The sequence below is a fragment of the Semicossyphus pulcher genome, unplaced genomic scaffold, assembly GCF_022749685.1.
Source record: "Semicossyphus pulcher isolate SPU_LCO1_2020_fin unplaced genomic scaffold, fSemPul1.0.p SCAF_8, whole genome shotgun sequence".
NCBI lineage: Eukaryota > Metazoa > Chordata > Actinopteri > Labriformes > Labridae > Semicossyphus > Semicossyphus pulcher.
In genome coordinates, this window is record NW_027211759.1 from 31,071,562 (window position 1) to 31,090,530 (window position 18,969).

Here is an 18,969-nt window from a genome sequence, read left to right on the forward strand (position 1 = left end):
TCAAACAGCAGTCTGAGTGTGAGCAAAAGTTAGTGTAAAGTTAACATAATAATAGTCACAATGGACATACTGATGTGAAAATAAAAACAAGCACAAAAGTATATTGTGCAAACGTAACTTAAATATATTAACTTAAATAGTATTTGAAGGCCAAAATTATGTTTATGTAATGTTTATAGTGTATTACCTACTAAACATCAGGCAAGAGTTAAGCATAGCCAAACAAACAGACATTCCATGTCCTCATTTACAATGGTCAAGCTTACAGTGTGCCTCGCTATACTGGAAGTCTTCTTTTTATTATTTAAAAATATTTGAAAAAAATATACGTAGCAAAAAAAAACTATCATTGTCAGCTGGGAATTCATGAAGTCATGTTTCTACATGCAGAATTAGACCTTAAATGAAAAAAAAAGAAATGAAACTGGTGTCGGAGAAGTGGTTAATATTTATAGTGTCAGTGCTGATATGAGCTGACAGGTGACATGTCAGGGCTCATGCATACAGACACCTAAGTGCAACAATTCTCCAAATAATTATGCATTAAAACAGTCTAAACATGGTTATTGTCGCTTACTCTTGTTGTTTCACTCGAGTCTCTCTGTCTGTATGACTTACAGCTGTCCTCTCTCTGTCTACCTCCACCCCTCGTTCCCTCTCTTTGGTTAAAACAGCGATCTCATGACCCCAGTTCAAGTGCAGACATGACAGCTGGAGATGTCACCTCACGGCTTTCAGCTCTCCCCTCTACCTCTGTCTCTGTCTGTCTTTGTCTGGTGACCGCTTGACACCGTGAGGAGCTTGACATGACAGGTTTAGATGTCATCTCGCCGCTACATGACCCTCTGCCACCGCCACCCCCCACGCTCTCTCACTCCGTCTCTTCTCTGTGCACTCTCACCCTCTGTCTCAAACTCTTAGCGGTGACCTCTTACGGTGCAGACATGACAGGTGTAGATGTCACTGCGTCTCTTCCTGTCTCTGTCTGGTGACCTCTTGACTCCCTGCGGTGTGTGACATGACAGGTGTGGATGTCACCTACGAGTGAACCTCACTACTGCTCTAATCTTCCCTCCCTCACCCCCCATTAGCTGCTCCCTGCTGCGGACAAGCAGCTGACCTTTGCAAGTTTCCCCTTTGCTCCTCTATTTCTTGATGTATAAAAACTCCTCACAATCTTTCCATTTGTATTAGAATCATCAGTCTGTGTTCTTCTGTATCATCTTCTTTCATGTCATTTAGCGTGTATGTACAGATACAATTTAAGTTTTGACTCTTATTCCTCTGAATTTTCATATGCCTCTGACATATGTAGCAAAGGGGCAATAACTGGCATAAGTAGAAGCTGTGTTGCTTTAAAGTTGTAATCTCGAAGACGTCAGTTTCGTTCTCTTTGGCGGCACCTATGGTGATAAACAGTAATAGCTGGAGCACACTTCCCAGATATCCAGACCAATGACTGTATATATAGATGGACGACGTGTCTCCAACTGCTCTTATTGTACCAAATTGAAGCCAAAATAGCCCCCGTGACGGAGTTGTGCAATAGAGATCAGCGGGTGGAGCTGCCATAGCCACTTCCGCTAACCAAAACACAAACTTAAATAAGTGAAAAAAACGGCAAGGATCCTACAGGCCGGCGTATTTTACAGCAGAACAGCTTCTTTGTGTTGGACTGAAGCAGACCTTCACAGACATGGAAACTTCAATGACTGTAGTGATTGTTTGAGCTACATCTCATCTCACTAACTAACACAGAACTAACTATAATGACAGAAACCATGTTTGAGAAAAATGTATTTGACGTGTATTTTGATTTTATAGTTTGACTCATGTCCCATCTGTTAACATGGAGGAGGCGGGCTTGTCTTCATCTGAGGGTCGAATTTGTTTCTTTTTCTTTGGATTTTCACTTATTTTTGAGGTTGTATCTGTAGTCATCCATCTTTTCTTTGTTTGTTCAGCCTTTATAGATTACTGTTTACTCGCAACACTTGCAGAGACCGGAAAAGCCGCTTAGCTCCGCCTACCCTCTCTGGCAGACCAATCACTGCTGGCTGATGGAAAACGCGTCACTAACTGGGCGCCGCTTGGGATTTTTTCCGCGACAGTCGCACCAGACACCCAGTCTGTAATACTGCAAATGCAAAGGCTTTCATCAGTGGGCCATAGGCTCAATCACCGTTGTGTTTGAGAAAGCTAATTCTTTGACCTCCTTCAGTGATAGATAGTGACTTAACAGACATTTATTTAAATGAAAATCTTTGAGATTATTACGTTAACAAGGTGAAAGACAAAGTTATTTTAGTGGCTCTTTGAGGCTACACAATTAGTGCTAGAATAACACCAGAATAATGGTATGCTTACATTAAGTGAACATTGTTACCACAATAGCAGCTGAGGCTGATAAATTGTCATGAAAACTGCAAGTATTAAACAAATAATAAATTTGACCTGTTGATAGCGCTGGAAAAATTGAAGAGATCAGCCATGTTAATACAATTCATCCTAAGGGGAACACGTATGTTTGTACCACACTTCTAGGCAATAACCCATTGATAAAAAAAAATCAATATATAAGATCAGATAAAAAGTCAGCGGAACAACAAATTCATCATTCTTTATCCTAAAAACCATGAATGAAACCAAGAATGTGAGTTTTACACACATAAACTTATCTTGGTTATATTTGCGCATGCAAATGTATATCTGTCCAGCCGTTATAGCATGTTGAATTTATTCTTTTATTTGTATCTCTCCGAGAGAACGACACCATTAATTAACTGGTTTCTCCGCCTACATACCTGTTTGTTCTGCTGTGATGAGGCTTTACTAACAATGGCACACGCTGTGCGGAAAAAGCAGAGAGAGAGAGTATGTTCTGTAACCCTATGTAACTCACGTATTTAATATAGGCCTACTTAAGCCGTTGGTTTTTTGAAGCTTACCTGCTATGGCCGTTGTCATTAAATACCACTTTGGTTTTAATCATTTTGATACGCTATGTCATCAGCAACACACTTCATTCACCTGCTGTTGTTAAAACCAAATCAGGAGTAAAACATTTTTTGAATTCAGTTCTTGGCGACTCATAAAACACTGCTGATGAAAACGAGGAACAGAAAAAGATGGTGTTTGGCATGCAGGTGTGTGAGCAAAGACCAGAGCTGAGCTGATTAAAGTATTATGTAAATTAACATTAAGATACATAAGAGAAGTAAGTTGAATTAAAATGGTGAAATAGTAATATTCTGGTAGGGTAATGTACTACTGGTTTATTCAGCAGACAAAGCATATCAAAGATGCTTGTAAGGAGCTTAACCCCATAAATACGCAGCTAACGCAGCCCTTAACCTGGCTAACTGATGTCAACGCCCCCTGCCCGCTGCTCTTTACCCATCAGCGACCTTTCAGCTAAAGTTGAAGTGCAGACATGACAGGTGGAGATGTCACCGCCTTAATAACAGGGCGCTCTGTTTCTCCTGCTGATCTCCCTCCTCCTGCCCCTCCCCTCCTGCCCTGCACTTGTAAGGTCAGCACACATGATTACCAGCAACACTGCCCCATGCCTTCCCCTCATCAGTGGACACACTTCAGCCTCAGTTGGTGCTACCTTCAGCAACTTGCAACACTTAGTCACTGCAACAGTTTGTTGGACTCTGTGAAGTTGACCTTCTAAAGTCTCAACATTCACATTGCAGCTTTATACAATACACTGTGTTCCAAATTATTATGCAAATGACATTTTTCTCAGATTTTCCTAAATAGTCGATGCAAATGACAGTCAGCATAATTTTCAAGTCATCAACCGTTAGTTTAATGAATACAAATGTTATTGAACAAACCTCCCAATGATAACAGTATTTTTCAAAAATAAAAAACTTAAAATGCACTGTTCCAAATTATTACGCACGACAGAGTTTTATAATATTTTATACGTTGTTATGAACTGAAAATGCTCATCTTTTGAATTTGCAGCATTAGGAGGTCATATTTACTGAAATCAAAAGCTATTTCAATCAAAAACATTAACAGGTCAAGTTACATTTTAACATAGGACCCCTTATTTGATAGCAGCTTCATAATTCTTGCATCCATTGACCTTGTGAGTTTTTGGAGAGTTTCTGCTTGAATTTCTTTGCAGGATGTCAGAATAGCCTCCCAGAGCTGCTGTTTGGATGTGAACTGCCTCCCACCCTCATAGATCTTTTGCTTGAGGATGCTCCAAAGGTTCTCAATAGGGTTGAGGTCAGGGGAGGATGGGGGCCACGCCATGAGTTTCTCTCGTTTTATGCCCATAGCAGCCAATGATGCAGAGGTATTCCTTGCAGCATGAGATGGTGCATTGTCATGCATGAAGATGATTTTGTTACGGAAAGCACGGTTCTTCTTTTTGTACCATGGAAGAAAGTGGTCAGTCAGAAACTCCACATACTTTACAGAGGTCATTTTCACACCTTCAGGGACCCTAAAGGGGCCGACCAGCTCTCTCCCCATGATTCCGGCCCAAAACATGACTCCACCACCTCCTTGCTGACGTCGCAGCCTTGTTGGGACATGGTGGCCGTCCACCAACCATCCACTACTCCATCCATCTGGACCATCCAGGGTTGCACGGCACTCATCAGTGAACAAGACTGTTTGAAAATTAGTCTTCATGTATTTCTGGGCCCACTGCAGCCGTTTCTGCTTGTGAACATTGTTTAGGGGTGGCCGAATAGAAGGTTTACGCATAACTGCAAGCCTCTGGAGGATCCTACACCTTGATGTTCGTGGGACTCCAGAGGCACCAGCAGCTTCAAATATCTGTTTGCTACTTTGTAATGGCATTTTAGCAGCTGCTCTCTTAATCCGATGTTTTTGTCTGGCAGAAACCTTCCTCATTGTGCCTTTATCTGCACGAACCCGTGTGTGCTCTGAATCAGCCACAAATCTCTTAACAGTACGATGATCACGCTTAAGTTTTCGTGAAATATCTAAGGTTTTCATACCTTGTCCAAGGCATTGACCTATTTCATGCTTTTCGGCAGCAGAGAGATCCTTTTTCTTTCCCATATTGCTTGGAAATGGTCGTCTGCTTAATAATGTGGAACGCCCTTCTTAAGTAGTTTTTCCTTAATTGGGCTCACCTGGCAAACTAATTATCACAGGTGTCTGAGATTGATTTCAGTGATCCAAAGAGCCCTGCGACACAATACCATCCATGAGTTTAATTGAAAAACAAAAAATGTAATCTTTATGACACTTAAATACAATTTCCGTAATAATTTGGAACGCGGTGTATGACTGTAAGCATATTGACTGTGCTCCTGGTTGGGAAGCCAGAGAGGGAGCAAATCTGCGTTGCTGCACTAGTGATTTGGTTGCTTTGTGTGCAGGGGGGGTAGGATCTCCGGGAGTAGCTCATACCTCTGCAGGTGTTGCCCTGAGAAGCCTCTCACTCACAGGTGATAAAAATGTAAATGAAAACATTTTTCACGCAGAATACAAACTACCAGCGTCTCCCTCCTCTCCTCTTTCTGTTTGTGCGTATCCCAACTGCCATGTGTGTAATCCCAGTGATTTCACATACATGTGCTCAACTAGTGCATGAGTGTTTTCTGGGCTAGCTATTGAAGTAAATAGAATTTAGTGTGTGTGTGTGTGTGTGTGTGTGTATGTGTGTGTGTGTGTGTGTGTGTGTGTGTGTGTCTATGCTACCTGGTGTGAATGTGAGGAACTTGTAGGCCATGTAAGCCAGTGGTAGGATGGGGATCATACAGTTGTCGCCATTGGTTTCAATGAAATCGTGGCGAGTGATGGCGGTCGGATCGATGTGGTGTTCCCTAAAAGGACGGATAAATGCCTGCAGAGCAAAGAGAGAGAAAGAAAGAGAGAGAGGAATTAAGGCAAGAAATTTTCAATACCCCCCCCCCACCATTCACATTCACAATGAGAGGATGGACTCTTGATTAGTAATCATTAGCATAATTTTGAGCAATATTAATTTAAATGGCACTTGGAATGCAGACTTATTGAAATGGATGGCACTGAAATGTTTGTTTCGCATTCAATAAAATACACCACCAATCAACATGTGAAAACATACAGAATTTAAGGCAAATACAATCATTTAAATAACCAGGAAACCACATGTTGACTTGATTAACAATCATAGCTACAAATGCAGGGGTATAATACTCAACTTAATTTACATCCACTTTAACTAGGAACACAAAACAGAAGCTGGAAAGCATTGTTTACAGTTTTTACACAAATGCAGATCAATTGCACGCACACACGCATCACGACTCAGCAGTGCTGAGCATCATGCGCAACCCCAAAGCTCATATCCAGCATCCTAATAAACCACAGAACAGCAGTTGGCTCGCGCAAACACACTCATAAGCATAAATGACCCATGGACGCCCCGCACAAACTCAAAAATGTGAGCTTCAAACACACATGCCCGCAAACCCCACCTGCACTGTGCAGAGGCAGACACCTGTCTGTGAGATCATGGGGGTCTCAAATGAAAGACTGAATCTGAATCTCAGAAGCACAAAAGAGGACAAAAAGAAACACGCACACACACGCACACACAGGATAAAGGTAATTTATTTCCCTCTGTGGAAAAGGCAAAAAAGGAGGTTTGCATCTCTATTTCAATGGTGTGCATCTGGTGTGTGCATGTGTGCATGTGTGTGTGTGTGTAGGAAGCATCAGCATGAAAACTCATTATTGTCGCGTTAGCTGTTCGAACCAATCGCACACGGCTGTCAGCGAACCTTGTTGGTAGGTGCCACAGCAAACACAGAAACTATCTGTCGATATCGGCACAATTATGTACCCATCTCCGTTCTCGCCTGCCTTTCCCCCACCTCTCCTCTCCCATCACCCCCCTCTTCTCGCCTCAGCCCTCAGCCAGATGAAAGCCTGGCTAAGCTGCGGAGGTCGTGCCGAGCGGGGCAGCATCAACGCTCCCAGTTAACGGTGGGCCACCGATCGCTGCGTGTCCTCTAATCCCACACCGTTTAACGGCCCACCTCGCACGAAGTCCATTAATCACCAGCTCACATCGCCTATCACCCCAGCAACCAGCGCTGTCCCACTGGCTGGACAGACACGCCCCTTCCACCCCCTTCTTTTTTTTGTCCTCCCGACCTTTATACTGCATTTTCATCTCACTTTTTGGTTTCTCTTTTTCTCTCTCTTTGTTTTTGGCCAATATTTCTAACTAGGCTTTCTTCTTACTATAACCCCCCTTTTTTCCTTCTGGCCTATAAGTAGGAAACTGACTTAAGTTATTCAATTACCTCTACTTTGCCCTCTAATCAGCCTCACAAGGGAGTAGCCTTGAATGAATCATGTTTGTTAGAGATGTAACAAAAAGAGAAAAAAAAAATAACATAAGGAAAACAGTACTGATGCTTGTACAGGATTAAATGACAGAAACTGAGAGGAAGGATCTTTGAAATATCGCTCAACTGAAAGCACATCTGGCAAATTTCCTTGTGAATCGAGCATCATTGGGAACTAATGAGCGTGACTTTGTCCTCAAAGTGGTGTCATTAGGGGACTGCTAAATCCTTGTTGAGTCAATTAAAGCTCAACGACATGATGACGACAAAAAGCAGCACGGCCCAAAGCCTCGCTAAGGAATAGTTCCAAACACTACTGGGAGAACGTACCGCACTTTAACATAGTGTTGCAGTTTTAGTACTCAGGATTGAAAAGACTTTTATGGCTTTAAATCAAAGCAATCACTGTTATATAATTTCTAATAAAATGCATTAGCAGCATGCAGAATGTGAGGATTTTACTTCAAACTTTGAGGTAGGGCAACACGGTGTATTTCCTTGTTGCTTTAAGACTGATATTTGTGGGCATTTTTTCATTTGTCAACAAAGCTGGTTTTCATGAAATATTAGGGTGCAACCTTTTTTGAATTGAACTGGGGACATTGAGGTATAAACTAGGGACAGGGGCGAATAATCGAGTAGTTGAGTACCTGTTGTTGACATCATTATTAACGTTACACTACTCGCGCACCCGCATATGAGTTGTTTTCGGCTAAAGTAGTTTAACTCAGTTACATGCACCATGTCAGCCGTGACCAAAAAAAGTGAAGTCTGGAAGTCCTTAGTACGTCTTGACAAAAAAGACGTTGATAACGTGCTGTGCAAGATATGTGGTATTCAACTTGTATTTGATAGCAATACTAGTTTGATGCTTAACCACACACGCTTAAAGCAGTCTCGCATCACATCATTTGCTAGCCCTGTTAGCACACGCCGTTGTGATGAACCATTAAGTGTTGTGGAAGCAGAAGGCTTCCGTGAGCTGATGGCGTTTGTTGAGCCGGAGTACAAGCCACCATCACTCCGGACAACAGCTACCAGAGCGGAAAAAAAGATTTACGTGTTAAGCAACACAGAACAGAAGTCCATACAGTCCGGCACCGCTGTGACGTTTGACGATGGAATGTTACAACGTTAACTGAAGGGCCTGTTAAGGTTGTTCAATGCATTTAAAATTGCACGTGCTTTCCATTGTTGGCAATTTATTTACATTAATGTGAAAGTGTTAGATAGTAATGTACAGTTTTTAATTACACCTGTTGTACATATTTTGTACTATACGTAGGCCTATTGGTTTTCATATTTTTATTCTTATTGCCTATTTTCTTTATCTTATTCTATTTTCTTATTTTTATTCTAGTTCTGTGTTAATTGTTCTGCACCAAAATTACCAAAACAAATTCCTGTGCATGTGCAAACCTACTTCGTAATAAACCCTGATTCTGATTCTGATTCTCTTACAGGCATATAGCCTACTATTTCTGGGCCGGGAGGTCCGTGTCCCACGTGCGTTTTTTTTTTTTTTTTTTTTTAATATATAATTACTCGTTCATAAGGTTATTAGATTACTCGCATAATAAGATTCCTGGAAATGCCCATCCCTAGTATAAACATGTTACTTTTTAGGCTTTCTTCTAATAGTGCTGCAGCATGACATACATGATGGAAAAGATCATAAATCATCATCACATCTATATGGTGTATTTGATTTGGTGTATTTTTTTAGTTTCTATTTCTCATATTTTTCTATTTAGTTTTCCTTTTTTTATTTCTTTTTTACAATTATTTGATTGACTTTTTCATGAGTAATGTTTCCAGTTACTTTTTATGAGCAAATCAAACATGCTCGTAAAAATAGAAGATATTAAATGTCTCCTCTGTGACCTTTGTGGTGAAAATGTCCCCCTGATCCTGCAGACCACACTGGCTGCACTGAGCCAATGGATTTGACAGATAGAAAATGTGATTTTCTATCTGTCTGCAGCTGTTACAGCTCTGTTGCCTTCACTGCTGGAAATGTTATTTATGATGCTGTGACAACAGACTCTTATGACTGTAGATATCCCCTTATGATGGAGTTATGGAGGGCAGGAGTCCATATGTGCAGACAACAAGTTTGTGTCCGCGTTAATGCCTCTACATGGTGTCTAAAATACAATGTGGGTAACATCTATAAAAAGGTCTTAACAAAAAACAACAGGGAGCACGGAACAAAGAAAGAACATCCAAATGTCTACACATAGCAAACAACATAAAACAAGAAAATAACAGAACAAACAAATAAAGACTTACACTGCCTTCAAATGTTTCCTCTATAACTGCAGCTGCTATTAGCCTTAGGTGTTCTCCGTCATGCCTGTCTTTGATATTCAAACTAACCCTAACTGGGAGCACAGACCGGCCTTATTCTCAGCCTCAAAACTCACACATCCTCAAAAACACTACTGAGGTGTGTGTCATGGGTTTATTTTGTCTACACACACACACACACACACATACACACACACATTTTCCACCAGCCTATTGTCATCCCTCAGTTCTCCGCACAGGTCCATTCTTCTTTTCCAGTTTAAGTCTTTATTAGAGGTCTCCTACAGAGTCTGACACACCATGCAAATCTGTGGCTGCCGCGGTGCCTTTGGTGCCTGTAACTACTGTGAACCCCATAAATGCAGCATCATAAATAAACATCATACCACAAAGTACCTTTAGTGAACACAAAAAAGTAACAGAGCGCTCCAAAAATCTTTGTTTAGTCGACTGATGGTATAATGCACGTACACAAAATGTGTTATCTGAAAAACACAATGTAGCAACTACAAATCCCCTTTGACACAGTACATTAGGTTCACACATACAGCGGTGTGACTAAATGATAGCCTGAGAGAAAATATTACAGTAAAGTCTTATTAACACCAAATCAAAGAAAAATGACAGCAACTACCATAATTTGCCACTTAGTGTCAGGTTGTATTGCATTTTTCAAAGCTGTGCTGACAACACCTCAAAAACAGTCTCCTGTGAGAAAGTATGAACTCATAGACTGATCAACATCAAGAATACTTCAGAGGTTATGTAAATAAACTGCTGCAATTATTATTCAGCTCTGAACAGTATTGGATTACATCTCACTAAATCTTAGGCTGCCAACATGCTACTTAAAAGTTACCTTCAATGTTGATGCCCATTGTTTCCTCGTTTAAATAAGACAATTCTTTCAAAATAAAATGAGGAAGCCCTTTCCATCATATTGTCCACCATGTTTACAGTCATCAAGGTCTTCTGTTGTGAAGTTTTTCCTTAATTCTGAGAAACTAGGAACATTGCCAAAAAACGTCTTTAAGACTTAAATACTAGTAGTGTGTAAGTAGAGATTTTGTAATGTATCCCATCAAGAGCAATCAACTCTGAAAAAGGAAGTCACTCTATCATCACAAGTAACAGTCATGCTGCGTGACATCATTTCCAAAATCAGTTTTAGGAGGTGAAAAGATGAACAGAACTTTGCTGCAAACCTATTATTAAAGTATCTATATGTATGGTACATTTTTAGATGCATATAATAAGAATTGTCTGTATCACACAGAAGAATTCATGCATTTTCGAATGAGCGTGAAATATTAAACTAACCTAGCTGTTTTTATTTGTTATTTGTTCAACTTACTATTTTATATTTTTAGATGTGTTATATTATTTTCTAAAATTAAATATTTCCAGTTTACATCGTTACATTAAAGCATATTAGGGATGCAGAAATTCAACATTTTCTCGAACCGATTACTCGTCCCATTGCTTAAACAATTACACGCTTTGCAGTTTTTTTTCTCTTTTGTTATTTTATGTGGTCCAGTCTATAAAAGTTGCACAATGGAATCAATGCGACATGGGGATGTTAATAATTAACTGTTTAACTGCGAACTGACAATAAGAATGTTGACTGATTAATACTATCGGTACTGCTTTTGAGCAGAAACGAAACTTAACATTTACGCACGAGGCATAGCAGGTAACTCATTCATTGTTCAAAGCTTCAGACACACCATCAGGATCGGACAGGATCTTAGGTTCATTAAAGTTACCATGTATGACAGTGTATTAATATCTGTTGGCTCGATTGTCGGTGCCACAGGTAGTTTAGTTTGAGGATTATTATAAATGAACCTTTTTAGTTGCGTGTGTGTGTGTTTCTGTGAATATTAGAGAGAGTGTGCATCAGAAATTATATTTAATTTTACAACACAGAACACAACAAGCATGATAGCTTTTTACATAACAGTTATAGGCTTATATGGCACAGGGGATTTACTTGGATAAAATGTAGAAAAAATATAGGACTACAAAACGATTATCGATAAGATTTTTTTTGTAACCGATTATGATTTATTTAGCGAGTACTCATTTGCACCCCTAAATCAAGGGTCTAGTGACAGACATTAACCATTAAACTCTTCCTTCTTAACAGGGCATACAGCAGCAAGGCAACATTAGCTGTTTCAGTTAGTTGAGTTAGCTTCACAACAGTAACATCTGAAAGTTCTTGGATTTAAATATGTTTGTAATGTAAGAATGTGTTTGGTGCATCTAGACTAATATCAGCATAGGATTGACACATTGCAAATTTAGATAATCATATGGATCAGGTTCAGTTTGTAGCTTTTATATTCGACATCGATGATTTGCAAATTTTATTCTTTGATAGATTAGTGTAACTAATGACTAATGATGTGAAGAGTTCAATTGTTGTGCTCTTGATCGCCTCCCGCTGGCGATAATCAGTAATTCTGAGAGCTCTCTTCATAATTTAACCAGACTCCCTTTGTCATGGTTCTTCATGGTTACTCTTGATTTTACTCGCTTTCGCTTGTAGACTGACTTAATCTGAGCGTCGAATTTGTTTGTTTTTCTTTGGATTTTCACTTATTTTTGAAGTTGTATCTGTAGTCATCCATCTTTTCTTTGTTTGTTCAGCCTTTATAGATTACTGTTTACTCACAACACTTGCAGAGAGCGGAAAAGCAGCAGCTTAGCTCCGCCTACCCTCTCTGGCAGACCAACCACTGCTGGCTGATGGAAAACGCGTCACTAACTGGGCGCCGCTTGGGATTTTTTCCGCGAATGTCGCCACAGACACCCAGTCCATAATAATATGATATACTGCAAATGCAAAGGTTTTCATTAGTGGGCCATAGGCTCAGTCACCATTGTGTTACCTCATTCGGTGATAGATAATGACTTAAAAGTTTGAGATTGCTACTTTAAAAAAGGGTGTACTGATCACCTCAGGTTTAATTTAATTTGGAATAATACTACAACAGTATTTATCATACACTGATAACATGAGTTCAGCATAAATAATAACTATTTTTATAATTAGGATGATTCAGGTCTCAGAACACACATGAGCTTCAACGTGTCCATTAATTAAGTATCAATGAATATTTCATAAATAGAATTGATATAAGATTAAATACACACACACACATTGAACTATCCTCTCATCAATCAAAACTAAGTTCACATAAACCAATCTGCAAGCTGCACCTGATCACACTGACTTTAATTGGCCGAAATGAGGATAACCTTCACTCTAATTGGCAGAGGGAGACGGGACGAAAATGTGTGTGGGCATTAATGACAATAACGTGCGTAAATTAAATGCATGTGCATTCATCTTTACACATGCACATGCTGTATGTGCAATGTGGTGACAGTTTGTGGGATTCAAGGTGTGGCCAATCACAACACGAGTCTTGGGTGTGAGTGTGTGTGCGTGTGTGTGTGTGTGTGTGTGTGCTGTGTGCATTGGGGACAATGGACATTAATGTCTACAGGGAGATCCCTCTGTGAGACTGTGACATTTAGTTTCCAGGTCACTATGGCAGTCCTGAGGCTTTGGGGAATAAGGTGCTACCACCATGCTGCCATGGTAACAAGGCCTCAGGAGAGAGGGGACACTGAGCTGGAGGGGATGCTGGTACTGTGCAATATCTTCTGTGGGTCACAGTAAGGGTTAATTTACTGTTACGCATTTCTTATTTCACAAGCTCATATTTTGACAAAACCTAAAGCAGCAAACACTTCAGTTAACTGGCAGACACTGTGTGTATAAAACACCAAACTCATGCCCTCAAACAGTCGACTTTAACAATGGACATCAACCTAAAATGTTATCACCAAGAAAAGTCAGATTACTACAAATTGAATGAAGAAGGAAAAAAAACCACACAGTCCAGGAAGTCCTAAGGAGAGATGCATGGGTACAGACTGTTATTCAAACCTCCCTGCAATCAAATATTTATCTGCCTGATTTCAGAATTCATGCTTTAAATATATTAATATAATTACAATTTAAGGTTGTGTTTTTTTTTTGTTTTATGTTGTTTATTTTTCCTGCACTTCACTTGTATGTATAAAGCACATAGCAACTACTGATACTATTGTATACAGTACTAGTGTTATTATCCCTATTTTTAATTCAGTGGAGAGATAGTGTATAATATATAGTATACGTTTATCAATAAACCTTAATGTAAGGAGCAAAAATTGTTATAAAATGTAGCTGTAGCAGCTGAAAGGTGCTAGTCAATGTAACAACATTACAGTTCGAAATATTATTATTTCACCCAGTTTTAATGATATATTGAATTGAAATACAGCTAGAGCTAGGGCTGTCACCTTTCAAGTGAAATTCGATATATCGTTCGAACCGAGTGAAATATTAATAGTTCGAACTTGCCCACGGCCAAATCAGTAATCTGCTGTGAGTCCCAGAGCGCTTCACGTTTAAAGTAGTGTGCCTTGTATTCCAACAGCGATAAAACGCTGCCTGCTACAAAACAATTCAGGAAACTAACGAACCAAGCTGTTAACCTTTCCTGCATCAGCATCCCGACCGTCAGAAAGCACAGGGGAGACTTATTGTTCTTCTGCTCCAGGGCCGAAGCTGTAGCTAGCTACGGAGTTAACTCTGTCACGTTAACACCCCCCCCCGGACAGCCCTATAACTGACGATGTATTTAGTGAAATAGTCACAGTGTAGTCCGAGGACAATTAAATAGATGTCTTCCTTTCAACACATTAAAAAATGAAGAGCTACATCGCAAATACAGAGAGAGCTGTACATTTCCCTCTACACTGTCAAATAAAGGAAAATGCCAAATTTGCGTGATTGTAGCACAAACACAACAGCGACTGTGCACATAATTTCTAGGGCTGTTATCCACATGCCAATTCAGTTTGAGCTTATTATATCATATATGAGGCTTCACTTTGTACAGTAGTTAATTGATGGCAAATTACTATATGCTGTTTAATGCAGCCTGACTGTGTGCGTGTGTATATACAGTAAATGTATGCATGCTCACCTTGCCAATAACAGGGATGTCCACAGATCCCCAGGTGTCCGCCCCCCAGTGTACCATCCCCGATGCAAAGTCTGCCGTCACTATTCCAAGGACTGGCACGCAAACACACACAGAGACAGACAGACAAAAAGGAAAAACATATGTTGTTGTTAGATGTGCGAGCAAACACCAAACCACTATTGTACAAACCTCATGTGGGCTGGAACAATGACTTGGGAGTGCAACATTCATTAAAAAGCGATTTAGCCTACATAATAAAGTTCTCGTGGTAACTGTTAAAGGTAGTTTTAAAGTGCTAATTAATATAAGAGGGAAGCTTAATCTTAGTTTGGTATTATATCGACAGTCAGCTCACCGATGCCGAGTATGATCTTGTCGATGTGAACGGTGGAGAAGTGCAGGAGGAGGAAGGAGAAGTTGATGATGAAGAGGAAGAGGCACAGAATCACACACACCCACTCCTGGAGCCGCTTACCTGCAAGAGACAAACAACAACATAAACCATGTCAATCATTTTAGCGTCATACAAAACCAGATTTTATCTTTTGGTAGAAGGCAGAGGAAGCTGAGGATGAGATTGGAAACAATAAGAATGGTCTCTGTGACTACTGAGAGAACAACTCACTCTTAACTGAAGGTCAAAGGACCATCAACCACAATGACTGTGTGTGTGTGTGTGTGTGTGTGTGTGTGTGTGTGTGTGTGTGTCCAGGGTGTTAATATGTAATCAGTCCGATGAAGACAAGTGTACTCCAGGCTGCAGGGTCACGACCTCTCATATGTGAAACACCAGCGCTGACGCAGCACCAAGCCCCGCATGGACACACACACGCACACACACATAGGCTGTTTCAGGTGGGAGGTAGACCTCAGCAGGGACAAGGCCAAACTCATAGGTCAGCAGTATTAACTTAAGGACAGAGGGAGAGGGACTAACTTTAAGCACTCATTCTCTAAACTGGAAGATCAGCAATATTACGATAAAGATGGGAGGGTCAAACTAAAACCCTTCAGCCACACAACCCTAAAGATTAGAGTCACTGAATTATTGAAAACACACACATTTTGATCTGCAGCTCATCCACTGCAGGGCTTTCAACATTCCAGCCGTCCTTAGTTTTCCACGAGCGCACACTTCTTTGCATTTGTCCCTTTGGTTGCATCTTTCCTTTGTTCTGACTTGACTGACCTGTCAGCCCAAGCAGGAAATTTGATACTAGAAAATCTAACCCACTTACAGAAATAAACTATAAAAAGTACCAATATAAACTACCACTGATCTGTTTTAAGTCTCTCTCTTTTGTTCTTTGTCTCTCACCCCCCTCCTGTCGCCCTTCTCCTAATCCTCCTTCCTCTGCCAGTCTAATGTGCTTTTAAAACTTTAATGTCTTCAGATCCTAATGTATCACACAGCATTAGCAGCCTATAAGATATTCATGACAGTTTTTTTAATAAAGCACACAGGCCTGTGAGTGTGTGTGCGCCTATAGACCTGTGTGACGATGAATATGCTATCAGCCTCTCATAAGGTATGGACTGAAGTTGTCACGGGAGATTTAAAATATGTGATTATGGATATTTTACGAATCATCAAATGTGACCCTTCACCTTCTAAAAATAGACACTATCAAAGTGGTGGAGAGACAGATGGCTAATTCAAGTGGAGACAGAAGTTCAGATTCTAAATGAGTTTGACTTTGTAACTCAAGGATGTTTGAAATGTCTTTTGTTTCCAATATTGACTGTAGTACGAAGAAGAAAATGATAACGTATTATTGTTGAAGATGTATTTTTGGTGCTGTGTTGGCCTACTCTGGGTTCAGCAGCTTAGCGTAGCATACAGACTGGAAACAGAAGGAAACAGCAGACCCTGCTCTGTACAAAAGTTACAGAATCCCCTTCACAGCACCACTAAAGATCACTTATTAACACACTACACTTAATTTGCTAGTGTAAAACACATTATTATACTATTATTATTATACTTAACTATTTCTTGGTCCAGGAGCAGAGATTTGTTGGTCTCTGAACTAAATGCTGGACAATGTTCAAATTTACCAAAACTATTCCTTAAACATGAAAAACATTAATATTCAATTTAGCCAAAGATATAAAGCCCCCCTCCAGTAAACATCTCCATGTGCTGTTTCTCATGTGCTACAAGACATATAATGGACAACATCAGCAGTCATCTCCATGGCTGGGCCTGTCTGCTTTTAAACTGCAGTGTACCAAGGACGGGCTGAACAACACGTTTTCAGATTGGCAGGTTTGAGACATCACAAACCTAAGGAGTCAATCCCGTTAATGGACGGGGTGACGCTATGTATATCATTATGTGCAACCTATGGCAACCACTTCGGCGATGCTCGAGCCAGCTGTAACTGTCAGTGTAATTTTTGCAAACTCACTATTGACTACTAACATTAATGTTACTACTATGAATTACTAAACTTCAAGCTAGCTAAGTTTCAACAAGTTGCCATAAATGATGCAGAGACGTGTTTTGTTTTCGCGACACAGGGGGCGGTTGTACATTTGCATAGTGGGCGGAGACTATGCAAAGTGGGGATTTTTTAATGAGGCAGAAGGAAGAGATGCCTTGGGAGGATTTCTACAAGGTAATGAAACGTATTTTGCAGAAAAAACATATCAGACACAATTTATTATTTCAAGCAGAGCATTTTGTATGTCTTAAAACATGACTGGAGCTGGTCTTTAACTGTCTTTTGTGATGATTCAATGTGTAACTCTATAAAAAGTACTACATCCTGTGTTAAGGATGTAGTACCTGCTAGTAATCAGCAGTAAATATGCTTCAAAGACCTGAAAACGTCTCAAGTTCAAGTTAAATTGTCACATTCAATCATTCAACGTACAATCAATCACAGAGAAATGTAGAAAACATAAGGAATCTGCTGCATCTGTTAGGCAGTGAGAGTCTGGCCTTGTGTGCCTGAGAAGATTAAGCTACTCATAAAACAAAAGAGAAAATGTTAAATGTAACTCAAGCAAGACTCAACACCCACATGACAGAAAAGTGCTTCATTCAAAGAAACTAAAAGATGCAAAACTTTTAAAAAGCAGAAACAGCTGATCTGACGGGTTCAGATGGAAACTCTGGACACACTTTCAGACATGCTTCTCTCAGGGGCCGGACTCTCCTTGTTTGCATTTCTTCTTATAAAGAACGAATCAATCAAGATGATATGACACTGCATCCTTCCTATAAATAAATGATGTATGAATGAATTTTTCATAAGCTTAATGTAACATTATCCCTGGGTAAATTAAGCCTATTCATTTGATAATCCTGCTCAGTGGACAGCATCACATAGACCTTAATACAACAAGTGCTACTCTTCATAGCTTTAAAGTCGAGGTAAAATGGAAAAATGTCATTTTAATCCTTAGATCACATCCCCGTAATATTGTGCATCTATTTGACAATATAGGCCAAAAAAAATACAGAAAACCAATTTCGTCATTCTCCAGTAAAACTACATTTCACGCATGCTTAAGTAAGTTAGCACCAAACAATTTTAACCAATCAATCTGCAACATTTAGCCACAGAGCACCAAGAACACTCGGTCAGTTAGCTAGCTACTGCGCTGTGGAGAACGTCTGTCTACGCCCACTTCTCAACGATCAAATCAAATCCCTCTAATGATATGTCCCGCCTGCACGTCCTGTTTCACTCGGAAATACGTCACGATACGGAAGCTAGATACTCTCGAAATGCCGTTTCAGCTCGACTTCAAGGCCGTAAGCCACTTTGATAAAGCATGAGTGTTAGTGTAGAAACCTGTAAACAGTTTGCATTAAAAACACACCCACACCATGATTTTTTTTAAATTAAATGATTTTGACAGAATTTGTTTCATACATCAGATTTTTTGCCTTTTTTGTTTGGTATTACGTAGCCTATCCACTGCTAGTCTCTATGTAATACCAGGGTCTGGGACCCAAGAGAAAAGAATTCTGGGATATCCAGAAAAAAAGGAAAATTATAACGAGTTATAATTCAAAAGAAAAAAACCTGAAGCCTAAGCATTGCATTGATCTGGCTGGATTTTATATTTTTATAAATAAACTTGCCTTGCCTTAAAGACTCCATTCAGAGAAATGCACGGTGCAAAGCGTATAGGAGAGAGGAGTGAATTATGGCTGACGGTCACGAAATACAGATGTTTTTTCTCAGGTTTCCTTCTCACTCTGGCCTTTGTGCTTTTACAGGTGGTCCCAGTGAACTACTTTCTACTCC

At 40.0% G+C, this 18,969-nt stretch overlaps 1 protein-coding gene across 1 annotated transcript in view; it reads right to left on the bottom strand.

The window, feature by feature from the left end:
- Positions 1–18,969, bottom strand: part of LOC138612873 (plasmanylethanolamine desaturase 1) — a 49,029-nt gene that overhangs the window by 10,737 nt on the left and 19,323 nt on the right. Inside the window, exons 2-4 of the mRNA XM_069686378.1 lie at positions 15,060–15,179; positions 14,705–14,796; positions 5,701–5,845 (exon numbers count right to left, since the gene is read on the bottom strand). Of these exons, the coding sequence (XP_069542479.1) occupies positions 5,701–5,845; positions 14,705–14,796; positions 15,060–15,179 (357 nt within the window). The remainder of the gene's footprint in view (positions 1–5,700; positions 5,846–14,704; positions 14,797–15,059; positions 15,180–18,969) is intronic.